The sequence below is a fragment of the Linepithema humile genome, chromosome 7, assembly GCF_040581485.1.
Source record: "Linepithema humile isolate Giens D197 chromosome 7, Lhum_UNIL_v1.0, whole genome shotgun sequence".
Classification (NCBI taxonomy): domain Eukaryota; kingdom Metazoa; phylum Arthropoda; class Insecta; order Hymenoptera; family Formicidae; genus Linepithema; species Linepithema humile.
The window spans coordinates 9,714,759-9,729,367 of NC_090134.1; the positions used below are offsets into that span (position 1 = coordinate 9,714,759).

Genomic DNA, 14,609 nt, shown 5'->3' on the forward strand with positions numbered 1-14,609 from the left:
AGTTCAGCGAGTTTAGTAACTCCGATGCGACGTTACTATCGAAAATGTGTTACCCGTTAGCGAGGCGCTCGAGAAATACTTACGAAACTTTTCAGCATCGGAAGCAGTTTCGTACCGCCGCTGCGACAGCTCATCCAATCGCGATGATGGATATAGGCCATTTGGTGATGTGGCACTTGCAGTGAATTAACCCATAATTAGTTAACTTCTTGTCTTGTTACATTAATTTTGTGAATCTTTCAGAAACTAGTTAAAATTCACATTCTTGAAGTTGGCATATTTTTTACACATTTAGTTAGTAATTATTAACTTTTATATTTCTTTGTAAAAAATATTCACGGCCTGAAAGATACTTGTGTTAAATATTTCTAAATAACAATTGCAAATTTTTGAAAATTTATATCCTGCTGCTGAGAATATCCAGTTTATTTATGAATAAAGTTTTAAAGAATGGGTCTTGAGTACTTAAAATATAAATATTAGAAACATGTGCGTGTAATTTATAAAGAAAAGATTTGTTTTATCAAAGACAGAACCAAGATAAAGGTGGTTAATTCACCAAGGTCTGCAAGTCTCGTGAATATCTGACAGATAAAGTCGGTTACATCTGGAAAGTTCTCCAACGGAGAGTTACTTATCGCAGGCAAACTTGCCTTCGGAACCGGAAGTTATTCTTCATTATTCGCGAGTGTTTTGAAACAGTAGTCAATTAAACTTAAACGAATTTCATCGAACTTCTCGGCCTGCACAATTTCCATTTCTCACTATCTATATAATTCGCCATATTATCCTGATTATCTCTATGTTCTTCAATTTACATACTTCTGTTTTCCGACATTGTTTTCGCTTTTGGAGGAATATTGGGGTAGGAGATGAGAACTCGTTCTAATATGCGTAAATGTAACATTTATTCGGCATAAATTATGACGATAGATACATAGATTAGGTATAGATACAAAATGAATTGACTGTAGACAGGACTGTAGTGAAAATACATCAAACACTCACGCTTTCTTCGTTCCGTTACCAGAAACATCCTTTATTCTGTTTAACTCTTTCAAGCCATATGATGGCAATTAATATTGTACTTGTTATATTTTACACGTCACTTTAAAAAATTTTTTTAAAATAAATGTATTTTGATTATACAATTCCGTTTGCATTGAGATATTGAGAAAACAACGAAAAGATCTACGTGGTTATATAAATATATAATCTACAAATTTATCTGCGAAAATTAAGAAACAGAATATTATCACTAATTTTTATAACGCGATGCATTTTTTGGTTCATAAAAGTTTCTTAAATAGCGTCTTGTTAAGAAATGATTAAAATATAATGTATATGAATATTATTTGATTTTTCTGAGCTGGAAAAAAGTATTTTGATTTCATTCACGACACTCGCAATCGGAGGAACGAAGAAATCGCGATCAACTGATTATCTCTGTCGCTTTATAGATGCAGACACGGAGAGGAAATTCGAAAAAGTTTCGAAAATCTTCTCCGGCACATGGCGTCGCGCGATTAACAGCGTGACAACAGTGGCGAGAGGAAAATACAGTATGTGATTATATTCGTGCGCAATTCGTAGAAAATATACAGTCTTGATTTTCACAACAGGACATTGTTTAGTATTATTACATTTTATTTTGATATCGATTATGTGGGATATCATGCGAATGAAAAAGCTTTTCAACCAGTGCTCCACATATATCAGGTATAAAAGCATAGAAACAATACGATCAATATTCCTGAATGTCAAAGTGTCTCGCACAACCCAAATTATATATACCTGAAATGAATATTCAAATGATGTTAGCCAGAAAAATGTCCACATTGAAACATTCACATCTAGATATTTATCGAGAAAAATATACATCAGATACCTATTTTGTAGAGCTAGGAATTAAAAAGAAAATTAGTATCAGATGTTTACATTATAATTTCGCTAAAGGTAATTAATAATTTTTAATTAATTTATTAACAATCTTTATAATAGGAATGTTATAATTATTTAGAATTAAAAAAATTGTTTTTAATTAAAAAATTAAAAAATCGACATGATTATGTATCACAGAACAATTACACTCTTGTTTGCTATTATTTTCAACTTTTTATTTCAAATTTACTCTTCGTTGCTTTTATGTGCATTACTCTCGTTTGTTGTAAAAGCCCCTTCATTCAGCCTTGTTTGTGACGCAATCAGTGTGTATAGTCGTTAGCCAAAGAGCCACTATTGAACACCCTTTCATCGCGCGTGTATCTACAATTTCGCGCAGCGTTACCGCGCTCGTTAAGCCTACGGCCTAATCGATTAATTAGACATACGTTGTTAAACGAATCGTGTGTGCGTTACGCATTGACGATGGCTTCACAGAGAGATCTTAGGAGCTATCGCACTAACAGCTTTGATTTCGAAATTTGATTCTCAATCAAACGCGAAAACAGTGAGCAATTGTTCGCCGACACGCGCGAACATTGATTATTCTAGAAACCATTGTGAATTCTCGTTGCAGGAATTTAAACTGATACCATTTCGTTAAGTTTAATTTTCCGCGTTGCCGCAGCTTTTCGTCGTTGCAAATAAATATTCAGAATGAGACTGAAATAGGTGGCGATATTTTAACAATATGGCCTATAAACAACAGTAGTGCAACGATCGTAAAAGTTAGTTTTCACACGCTATGACTGTTTGAATTTTCTAATTCTGAAAGCAGAATCTGCAATTTACGGTACGCCATAAAAACTGATAATTACATGATCATTTTTTACATGCATATTATACTTCATACTTGCTATACTTTATACTTACTACTAAGCAAACTATTTGCACAACAGCGTAAAAATTATGGGTTTTAGTACACCACGTCTGTATCAAGTTTCCCTTTTGCTTTCATGAATCATGCGTAAAATATCGCCTCGTATTTCAGACTAGAGTTTTGCGTGTCTGCGCCATTGAAATTCTACCAGTTTCAATTCCCGCCGCCGGGTAAAACGCCTAGGGACCGATCGATGTCTTGATCAACGAAATCGCACGTTAGTACTCTCTGGGATTTAGCACCAGATAAAAAAATAAAGTCGCTCCGCTGCCGCCGCCGCCGCCGCGGAGAGGCGCGCGACTGTGAATTTCGATCAGCCGAAAAAATTAGGGAGATACGCGAACGCAAAACGCAACAGTGTGTGCAAAATATCGTGTCCTTTATCACCTAATATATTACCATAACCTACGTATGTTGTGTGTGTATATATAATATATAATATTTATATATATATTTATATATATATTATGTCGAATACAATATGAACTGATTTTTTTTACCGAGTAATTAATGACGATCACAGCCATAGCTTTGAATACGAATGTTTCGTTCGTATTTTTTCTTCTTTCTTCCTTTGCTCCTTAAGATCAATATAGTACCGTAATCCGTTTAACGTTTGTTACGAGGATACATTCTGTTTAGTTCTCGCTACTCGCTATGTGACTACACATTGATTACAACGAAACAGCGGATGCGACAGTCGCACGATCGTTCATAACAACATAAAATTAACGAGATATAATTAAATTCAACATACACATTGTTGTTTAAATCATTGCAAGCTTTGCCACACGTCATTCACATATTATATCAATTAGACGAATGTTTATCGAACAAATAAACACACGTCTATTTGTATTTACATTTTTATTTAATGACCAGTTAAATGTGCCTCTAATTTTTCGTATTATTAGTATAATGTAAAAATTCTATTCGATGTAATTGCGAGATAAATATATTACATACGTGTGGATTATTATCTCAAAATAAATTTTGCAAAGTGAACATTCGTATTAAGAGTATTACTTTAACTTAAATATGATAAACAATAAAGCTAATTTCGTTGCAAGCCAGTTATGGTAATTTTTATCTTGAGTTAAAATTATCATTAACTATTTGTGCGCTTTTTTGCATTTATTATAGTCGAAACGTAATATTAAAAACTGCTAGTGAAAACGTTTGGAACGAGAATTCTAAATTCAATTGTTCAGATCAATTTAGATGCCAAATTGTATATCTAAAATAGACTTTGTTCTGTATTTATTTACTCTTTCATGAGACGTTTCATTTTTTGACTGTCTGTTAATTTGATTTTTAACCTTTCATCACCTGTTGATATCGAGTTTGACTGTCGCATCCCAACAAAAATCATCACCGATTCGTTGCAACTGTCGACGCTCTCACGATGCTATTCAGAGACCGCGAGATCGCAAGTCGAGGATCTTTGCCGTCTAGAAAAAATAAAATTTGCCGATCGACGTTTGCGTGAGCGGTGAAGATTCGACTGGCGTTCTAGCGAGAAAGAGAGAGAGAGAGAGAGAGAGAGAGTGAGAGAGAGAGTGAGAGAGGGGAGTGAGGAGAGAAAAATAGAGAGACGAAGTGAAGGATTCGAAATACCGAGATCGGCTCGGTGAGGAACGAGAAGCGGAGCGTCGACGGTGTCGCGACGCCCGGCGATGAGACACGACGACAACGACCATCGATTTCGCTACGACCACTACTTGGCATTTCCTACGTTTACATTCTCGCTATATCTCGAAGATAGGGCACGGCCCGCTTCCTCTTCCGCATTCGAATCGCCGAGATCGATTTTGATTCTGCTTTCACGGCGAGATGAAATGTAAAATCTTGTCAAAAGAAAAGAATACATAAAACGTATTTATAATATCACATCGAAGGAAATTAAAAGCGCAATAAATTTTCAGAATTCTTTGTCAGTAATTTGGTCTAATTTAATCTTTATATTATAATTTAAAATGGAATTCCTTAGTGCAGTCTTAGCTCCCGAAGTATGCAAGAGCTTTAATCAATTCGTGTAAATATTAAAAATTTTAAGAAAGCATTAAATTTGTTGGGTTTTTCGTAGCAATCGTGTTTTTATATTTAATACGATTAAATAAACTTTCGAATAAAAACAGCCTTGGCTCAAAAAGAGATCTTTTTCGATAGCTTAAGTATATAAGTCAATTTTCAAATATGTTCTTGAGCGTATGATTAGATTTATACAACTATAAACAGCTGTATACATTCGGAGTAGACCTTAATGTTAAATTAATGTAGCTGAATGCATTCTGGGCGATTTGGATGCGATTAGGGTAGCGCGACGCGATAAGATAAACTAGAGACCCGTTGTGCAGCTCGAAGACGAAGGTAGGTAACTCCTTTTGAGATTCGAAGGAAGCGTGCATCAGTGGGTCTAGACTACGGCTAAGTAGTTAGGAGGGACCGTGATATCGGACGTACGTGTATTCACTTAAATCATCCTAAAAGGCTATAGAAGACTACTCTTGAAAAGTGAGGACACGACCACGTTTTAGGCGAGACGATAATATTATTTCGCCGGAGGTCAAATCGAGAACTCTCGGAGCACGCGATTAAAATAATAGACAGCGTGTTATATCGATAATATCGCAAAACAGTTATACGAAGTATGCCAAACTTGCAGCCATATTTGAAGTAGTGAGAATTTAATTAAAAATCTTTTTCATAATTCTAAGTTTATATACTAAGCAATCTTAATTTTTGCGCGTGAAGCTTGCTTGCGAACAATCGATAAATTTTTCTGTATTGATAACATTTTATTGCGCTTTACCTGTCGTGCAAGCAGATATATCGGTCGCGTTTTGCGGCTTCAAAATACTTGAAAAGCTTGAGAATTTCGGCCATAAATGGCTCAAGCATTGAAAGGTATCGAATATCCGTGATTCGCCGTCTTAACAAGTTCCGCGTTCATAGATCGGCTTCCTGTCGACATTGACTGAGAGCGTCATAAACCGACAGTCATGAATCTTAAGAGCCAGGAAGCCGAGCGAGAAGTCGTCGTTTCGTCTGGGCTCGGCGCCGGAAATTCCGTTGCTGAATTTTAGGAGCCGCGGCGTCGTAAAACGGAAGCGGGGTTTCTCGCCAAATAAAATGGGAAGAGCTATCGAACAAAGCGCTATATTTTTCCAGAGAAATATTCCTTGGCTGCGGAAAGATGCTGCGAAATTTTTACAATGTCTCAATTCCGGCCAGACTTAGGATCTGAATTTACATTTTACGTCTGCGAGCGTTCTCGGCGTAATCCCTCCGGCGTAATTTGGCGCTATCGAAAACAATCTAGCTACGACGGGTTGTCCGTGCTAGATCTAAGGACTAGATTGGCTAAAAGAAGCGTCTGACGAGTGCTAATCTAACGATTTACAACATCAACGAGGATCGCGCAAAATTTCATCTACTTGCGAAGCGTATTATCGTGTATGTCGCGTATATGTGTGTGTGTGTGTGTGTGTGTGTGCGAGTGTATATGTATGGATTTTATACACCATATATATACGTATGTACATGCAGTGGTACGCTATCTTATCAATTTTCTACTTGATTTTCGCAATTCAAGTAATGCGTATAATGCGATAACGAACATGATTCTGCTACGCACAATGGCAAGTATCTATCAGCACAATAAACTCTCGTTAGAGCGAATTCGGAGGAACTCGAAACTATGTAGTAGTAGTAGTAGTAGTTTGTGGCAGAGTAGGATTTGTGACGGAGAAGAATTTGAGCTAACGAGAGTCTACTATACTAGGAGGATTATAAACTTACAGAATTATTCCTTTTTCCAGCAATTTAGCATTTTCATTGCAACGTCGATTAGCATTTTATAAAAACTGCTGAAAGAAGCGGGGAAATTTTTTCTCACCGTCTTGAATTGCGAAATAACACTAAACCCTGTAACATGTAACTCCACTCGAACGGGAGGAATCCGACTGGATTCGATTGCCTGATTCGAGAAAAGCGTCGACGCGTCGGCAATGCTAACGCAAAGAAAAACTAAAGCAGCGAGCTACGCGGTTTTTTTTCTATTTAATCCTTTCAGTATCCTTGTGCCAATGTTGCACGACAGTTTTCGCCTACTTGCCTTCATTAACAATTAAACTTTATTAATTATCTAAATTGCAATTTATTAAGAATTTAGAAAACTTGAAGATTAATGATGGACCTCACGAATCTTGTGCGAAATGATGCTCGTTAAATCTTGGAAAGTTGTTTAAATATATTATTTGACTTTTGTGTCGCGCAATATAATCTTTAAATTTTACTCGTAAAGATTCACAGATCATTGATTCCACATTTATCAATGAGAATTTTAGAAAAATTGAAGGCAACAGTAATAAAAAGCTATTTTCAAAATATCTGCTTAAGTTTACGATACTGAAAGAATTAATTGGACGAATTACTGACGTTGCTTGATGAAGCAATTATCATTATTATTGATAAAGCATTATTGAGGGAAATAATGTGGAATAGCGTTCTAGAATTTTGCCCAACGCACGAAAATACATCTTCATCTTAATAGTTGAACGCAAACTCTTAACACAACGGCGTATCCTAATATAAAAATGCGAACGATTTAACTTCTTTGCGTCCTATTGCACATAGTATTTATTTGGCATTAAGTAATTCCTTGAGCAAAAGCGGAAGGTACTAGATTCTCATCGAGGACTATAAAGGGGGTTACGATGAGTTTATTACAGTAGAATTTTCGACCGCTCGTTCGCTATTTATCGATTTCTCATAAAGCTGACATAATGAATTCAAGACGAGTCTTGAATTCATACAAATACTTCCGCTATTAATACACAGAAACGAATCGTGACGCAATAATATCACCGAATGACTCACGAAAAAGCCAAGTAACAATAAAAATCACATTATTTAGCGAATAAATTATTTAAACACGACATTGAGACTTAACATTATTTACTAACACAGACCAATTATTTTATGTTCATAAAATATAATATAGACTCGTCAAATCTAATTTTACACGACAAATTTTTCTCATTAATAGAGACTCTTGTTTTTTTTTTGTTTTTTTTTTGTTTTTTTTTTTAACTCGCCGGAGCTATTTCCCGTGCCCGAACGAACGATCGGCGATCACTGACTTAGGTCTCATCGGAATTCATCGTGACTGGTTCGAGCGACTTTCTACTCTTTAGCAAAAATAAGTATCGTGTTACACATTACAACATACCGGTTCACGATGATTCCGTGGTAAGGTAATGTACGATAAGAGAGGTCTCTCGCGCTTTGTGTCGTGTATGTCCGGCGTCAGTGCAGCGAAGCTCCCTCTTCCTCTCGCGGGTTTTTCTTCCTTCCTTGAGCGACGTCCGTCGGCGCTGGCTCAAAGAAAGGGGCGCGTAACAAGCTTTGAAATACCTTGTAAGCCGGCTACACGCTACAGCTATATACTGCCTATAAAGCCTGAACCAGCGGCGAAACGATATTTATAACTGGCGTTCTGACACGGGCCCCATATGAAATTTTCCTCCATAGCGAACTGTTAAACTTGAAATGCAATAGACGTTCATCGACAGAATCAATCAGCCTTTTCTACGTACAGATAGATTTATACCTTTGAATTATTAATTTTTCAGTCATTTATTAATTTTTATATGTATCGCATTTTGTGGAAATAACCTACATTCGAGAATTAAAAGGCATTTGAAATTTTTGTATATTGTAAAATGGATGTAAAGAAATTTATGGCAGTAACGCAGATTTGTGGAGATTATAAAAAGCTAATGGACATTATAAAAAAGTTCCACTCATGTTAGCATTAAGTAATGCCGTTGAGTAAAAGCAGAAGGTATTAGATTCCGTTGAGAAATTCATCTCAACGGAGATTATAAAAAATTTGATAAAAATCTCGCAAAGATACATCATAAAATGTTTTAAGAATTTACTGCAGCTTTATATCTGTATGAACACATTGCAGTTGAACTGAAGGGTGCAGAATGTCAGGTAATGCCGTTTTAGAAAGTTACGAGTTTTAGCAACGTTGCAAAATACTAAAAGATGTTTTAGTCCCTCTTTCTCTCGATAAACTGTAGATTTCTTTTAAACGATCCTTACGCTCTTTCGGCTAACCGCGAAATGGAGTTGGAAACATCGTTTCGCCCGGTACGGGCTTTCCACCGTGCGCGTTCTCGCGCTCTGACTCGTAGTAATTGTCAGGTACAGTGCTCGTCAACGATGGCTTTTTGTATTGGCACATAAATTGTCTATCCTAGGCAGTTGATTTGCCGTGAATTGATCGAGAAAAAGCCTTAGTCGCTAATCACTTATTTAATTGTAATCTCGACGAGGCGGCGGCGGCCATCGATGCGTCGATCGATGAGAAGCAGTGTACCTTGCGGGTTGAAGAAGTGTGTATGTGTGTGTGTATTTGCGCTGCGATATCTTGGCTTATCGCCGGCAGAAAGTTGCGAGTGACTTACGTGCTAGTACTTTGGTAAAACAGGTTTTCGCATCCTCTCGATCAAACGTCGCAACCTTTTGTATACGTTTCTTCGTTTACAGCGTCGCTCGCCGACTTCCATTAAGAGCTAATTAATTCAATCTAAATTAAGGACTATCTTTGGACGTTTGGCTCTGTCGCACTCAGGGCCGCCACTCGGCTTTGGTATTTCGTTTCTCCGCGATAATAACGATCTTTCGGCCTTCCTTCTTACCTTCTCGAAGTCCGTTTCTATCGTTTCCAGGTCGCCGTCAGGTCTCGTTCGATCTCGAACTCGATTACGTGCGGACTCGGCGTATCTTGAGAGAGAACTCGAGGTAACAGAGATATCGTGCAATCTATTAGACCGCTAATTAAGCTTCAACGCAAGCAGCAATGTGGAAGAAAAAAATTACACAAGTTAATATCTTATGTTACGATCTTCGAAGATTTAATTGCTCTTTCTCTTTCCGCGATATTCATTAAAAATTTATTTTGTAGAAAATCTAGCAAAAAGAATATTTATCCAGCGAGAATTAAAGTTTTTCCACATTCTCTTTTTCTCATAATATACTCTATCTTGATTTCTACTTCCACCTACCATCTCTGTGATCTTTTATTACCGCGAACTAATGTTGATTCTGCGCGAAAATTACAGCCCTTGCCTTCGTACTCCATCTTGATTATCTCTCATCTTTATGATCATCTTTTACAAGAGAAATGTAGATAACGTTCCGATGGCTGCCTTTTGCCTTCCTTTTTACATCTTATTCCTTCTCGTATTCCTTTGCACACTTGTACCCTTCATCTTTGCATACTCATTTTTATTCTTTACAACATTGCTGTTACGCAACTTGTTCCATGCGTGCGTTATATTTTTTTTCTACTTTTATAAAATGATTGCTGCTTTTAGAAATAAATAAGGAATTTAACGGGCGTCTCTCAGCGGTCTAATGTTATACACGGATGTTTCTAGATAGTTCTCGGCCATGAAGAATTGGCGATGGAACATTTTGCAATTTATCGCATCGAGGCGTTCTCGTCAAGCTAATTTGCCAGGAGCTTCGGGATTTCCGGGAATTCGCGACCGACCTTGCTGTGCTGAAGAGCGACTCCTTCCCAGCATCCATCGGGCGAATGCACTCCCCCGCGCGGCACATGCACATGTGAACGCACGCGGAAGTGCATCTCCCTCCTCCCGGCGGCCCTTTGCCCCCAACTACGTGTAATGCTCGCAGTCCCCACACTCGGAGAGCGTGGGTGTGGACGGACACTAGGTGGGATTCGGGTCCTCGTACGCCTTCTCGTAGTCCCGTCGCCGTATCACCGCGAAGTGGGTCATCTGGAAGGAGTTGGTCTTCTTGCAGCCGCGCTCCAGCGTGCCCGTCATACTGTAGCCCATGTTGAAGTCGCTCGACGAGACGTTCGACGTCAGGTACAGCTGTAACAGGGCAGCAAGCAGATCGATACGATGCGTTGACTCTCGCGCACACACGCAGCACTCCTGTGGTCTTGTTTATTGCGTTCTCGCACTGCTTGTAAATTGTGAATCATAAATTACAAAGATGTAAATTGTGAAAGGAATGCATATCAGAGCATAACAATAACAAGCTGACGGTGTTGCAAAAATTTTTAAACAAACAAAGGAAAGAATTATTTTAACTGTGCTTTCGCACTCGTGCCACCTTCCCTTTGTCCACTTTTCTTCAAAATGAGTATATTTGCCTCATTTTTACACGCGCAGAAAGACGTAGTTAAAAGCAGAAGCATTTGTTCGCTTAAATCTTTCTCAGGCGGACTGCTTGTAACTAAAAGTTAACCAGCGGGGGAAAGAAACTGCGTCTGCGTTAATTAAAACGTCCTGGAACTTTCGGTAATTTACATTTAAAAATTGCAAATTCTTGTAATTGGAACTACAACAACTTGAAAATAGAGATTCGGAAATTTTTAAAACTGGAAATAATATCTGGGACGCAATCTAATGAACTCCTGTGGGAGGTTATTAAAACACTAGACAAGCTTGCGCCCGCCGATTTAGAGCAGCCCGGTGTTCATTATGTAGGTTGGTTCTCCATCAAAATTGCAGCACGCGCGACAGTTATGGCTAACTCTTGGTGCGCTCGGATACGTGTTGCTGTCCTGACAGCGGCAGCTGGGCTGGCTAACAACCTACTGGTATACATTCTGATACGCGGGTGCATTCGGCGGCGGAGTATAAGAGCTGCTTGTACACGCTGCAGCTTTCGCGTTTTAGTGTCGTCATAAAATCTCACGGCAACTATATGACTCCCTCGTCGACGGCGCGTAGCGGCATCCCACTTTTAGCATTTCGTACGTGGCGGTCCGGATCTCGTTTCTGCGGAAAAACTCTGTTCGCGACGTGACTCTTCTCCCGCCGGCTCGATAAACGTCGCGAAAACGCGTCGCGACGTCCCCGAGGCGTGCCACGAACGTGCGCGTCGACGCCTTTTGTCGGCCGACAGTTATTCCCCTTTGAGATTCCGAGTACATTTCAAATCTCTGCATTTAATTCTTTATAGAACTTTAATCAATTGTCAAGCGAGAGAAAATAATACGCGTTTCAATATGAGTTTATCGTAGTGTGACAGCAATTGCGACAGATGCGACGTATCTCTCGACAAAAAAAAAAATTAACCATTGTTACATCGTATCGTAGAATTGTAGGTATTTTTCAACAGAATTTACTGATGTGTAACGAGCGAATATGACATAATAGTTGCCAGTGATAAATTTGATAACCATTATTTCGCGTGTTTGACGAATATGAAATTTATCATCCAGAAATACCGCGGCGTCACGCTCGCGTGTTTTCTCCGTTTTGCGCCCAACTACGGGTATATATATTTTTTTTTTTCACAAGTGTCGAATGATCTTGTTAATTCGTGTAGCGTCACCGGAACCGGGGTATCCGATTCTTTAATTTGTTTAATTTGTTTGCAGCGAACGCGCGACCTGTTTTCCTAGCTGCGGAAATACACACGGCGAAAGCTCGCGTTACAATGCGCGGCGATATGAAGTTTTCCGCGTTGCTGTATTTATTTAATTATCGCCGCGCCGCGTTGCGTTTCCGGCTCTCGCGATATAGGCGTTTAAAAGTTGCACGCGCGCATTTCCACTGCGATATTTACGCGAAGATGAGAATGATGGCGAATGTGTCGCTCGCGCAAGCAAAAGTATCACGGAGGCAAAGTTACTCGTAATCCGAACAATCTGCAGATTAGCCGGAGCAGAGTGCGAGCTTCCGATAAAATGCTTGGCGCATCGTTTGGAAGAGAGTCGTGCACAAGCTCGACGTTCTTTCAGCGAAGTAAAAAATAATTTATGCGAGATAAAATGTAATTTGAATGAAATAAGTTTTGTTTTTCATGATAAGAATTATATTATGTTTATTGATTGACATAAATAGAGTGAAAGAAGAGGACAAATTTTAATGAAAAAGAAAATTTATAATTATACCAGTGATTTATTGTTATTGTGTTATATTATTGGTGATTCTAAACAATGTTGAGTCAAGGCGAGGTGCGAGTATGGGAAAATGTAGCGCAGTGTAGCCGTTGAAAAGGTTAAAGGTTACTTCTCTATTAGCCACGATAAGCGACGAGCTTGTTAATAATTAGTAGAAGCTACCAATTAACAGCCCATGTTCGCGCATGTTATCACAAAAGAACTTGTACAATTTGTTATCCTTTGCATTATTCGAAATTTCATGAGCAACGAGTTAAATAGTGGTACATTTTTTAAGATAAGATAATTTTTTGACCAATAAATTAGGAATAAAAAAATTAAGTTAAAAATTGCAGGTAAGAATAAGCTTAGAGTTGAGATAGTTTTTATCAATCAAATTACACAATTCAGTACCTTGAAGTCAGGATCGGTCGTCATCCTCTTAAACGAGCCGATGATATAAAGCGTGCCTGTTCCCGTGTCAACCATCTTTGCCTGAGTACTGTACCTGCGACAATCACAACCACAATTGCGAATTAAAATCCTATGACAGTTTACAAGTTTACGATACGACACTTTCGTTACGGAATGATCAATTCGAAGTGAGAAAAAGTTTATAGTCACGAAAAAGGACGATTGATTCCAATACGTCGAGTATGAGGGGAAGAACTATCAATTCGTCATGTTTAGCTCACTCGCTTTCGCATCTTCGACGAAACCCTCGAGATGGATATCGTTCCGAAGCAGTCCCTCGATATTCTTACCCTTCATCCCGAGCTGTACTTAGCGAGGGTGGCGAAGCATTGTGTATGCGAACAAAAAGCGCTTGTAAGGAAGCGATTCTATCGGTTGCTATCCTCTTGTAAAAGTTCGCGAAAGCTGTTTATATTACGTCGCTTTTGTGACGCGAAAATGACCGAGGGTTATTTGGTATTTTCTGTTTCACTCTTCTCAAATTTATCGTCTCCGAGTTTTTTCGTGCATATACTTTGTGCCTTAATATATTCCGCCCCCGCAATTATTATGCATAATCGCGAAGGAAATGATTGTTTCCGTCAATTAAAATCGAACGGGAAAGACTTTTGATGTTGATCGAACTTTGGATGTCCGTTGAAGACATTTGAGTGCCATCTTGAGGGTGGCATTGTTGAATTAATTGGCGATGGTCTTTAGCTATGTGTGTGTGCGTGTGGCGCGTCCTTAGATTATACTGTGTGTATGTGTGTGGCGCGTCTTTAGATTATACTGTGATCTTCATCGAAGCGATAAACGAGGGAGAGATCGTAGAGCGAGAGAATAGAGGCATTGAGAGGAAATTCCGCTCGACTAAGGACGGGGGATGTTCTTATTGGGGTGCCCCTATAATGATAAAGAGGAAAGGGAAGAGTACAATAAAGTATATTTCATACTCTAGTAGTGTAGTACTTCTCACAAAATTTTTCGTGAAATTTCTATCAAGAAATCATTTTATAACAATTTTAGTTATTTTAATAAAAAGACACAATATAATTACACTCTTAAACTGATTAATAATATTAATGAAATCAATTCTGTTTCTTTTATTTGCATTTATTTGTGGGAAAATAAATTATCAAAATAAATTAGATATTTCTTCTTACTTCGTTTAAAAATTTAGAAATAATATTTTTTAAATTTTATTTGGCACATGAATAACTTTTTATATAAAAGTTTCTAAAAGATTTAGAAGAATTTAAGCTATAAAAAGTATGTATATCTCGATTGAAAAGCCACTTCTTTTAACTCTGATTTAAATAAGTATGTATATTTATATATACACTTGAATCAGATAAGAAAAAGAAAAATAGTCGTCAAGTTAAAAGAGCT

The 14,609-nt window shown here is 38.0% G+C and overlaps 2 protein-coding genes across 3 annotated transcripts in view; one reads left to right on the plus strand and one right to left on the minus strand.

The window, feature by feature from the left end:
* LOC105668201 (uncharacterized) overlaps nt 1-14,609 on the minus strand; it is a 71,405-nt gene that overhangs the window by 25,730 nt on the left and 31,066 nt on the right. Inside the window, exons 4-5 of one of the 2 annotated variants that reach the window (XM_067359136.1) lie at nt 13,179-13,272; nt 890-10,740 (exon numbers count right to left, since the gene is read on the minus strand). In XM_067359136.1, the coding sequence (XP_067215237.1) occupies nt 10,573-10,740; nt 13,179-13,272 (262 nt within the window). In that variant the 3' untranslated portion in view covers nt 890-10,572. Of the gene's footprint in view, nt 1-889; nt 10,741-13,178; nt 13,273-14,609 lie in introns of those variants that run through there. The other variant, XM_067359138.1, reaches the window with a different exon arrangement.
* LOC105670189 (UPAR/Ly6 domain-containing protein crok) overlaps nt 1-14,609 on the plus strand; it is a 123,926-nt gene that overhangs the window by 18,673 nt on the left and 90,644 nt on the right. The gene's annotated exons all lie outside the window — the stretch shown is intronic.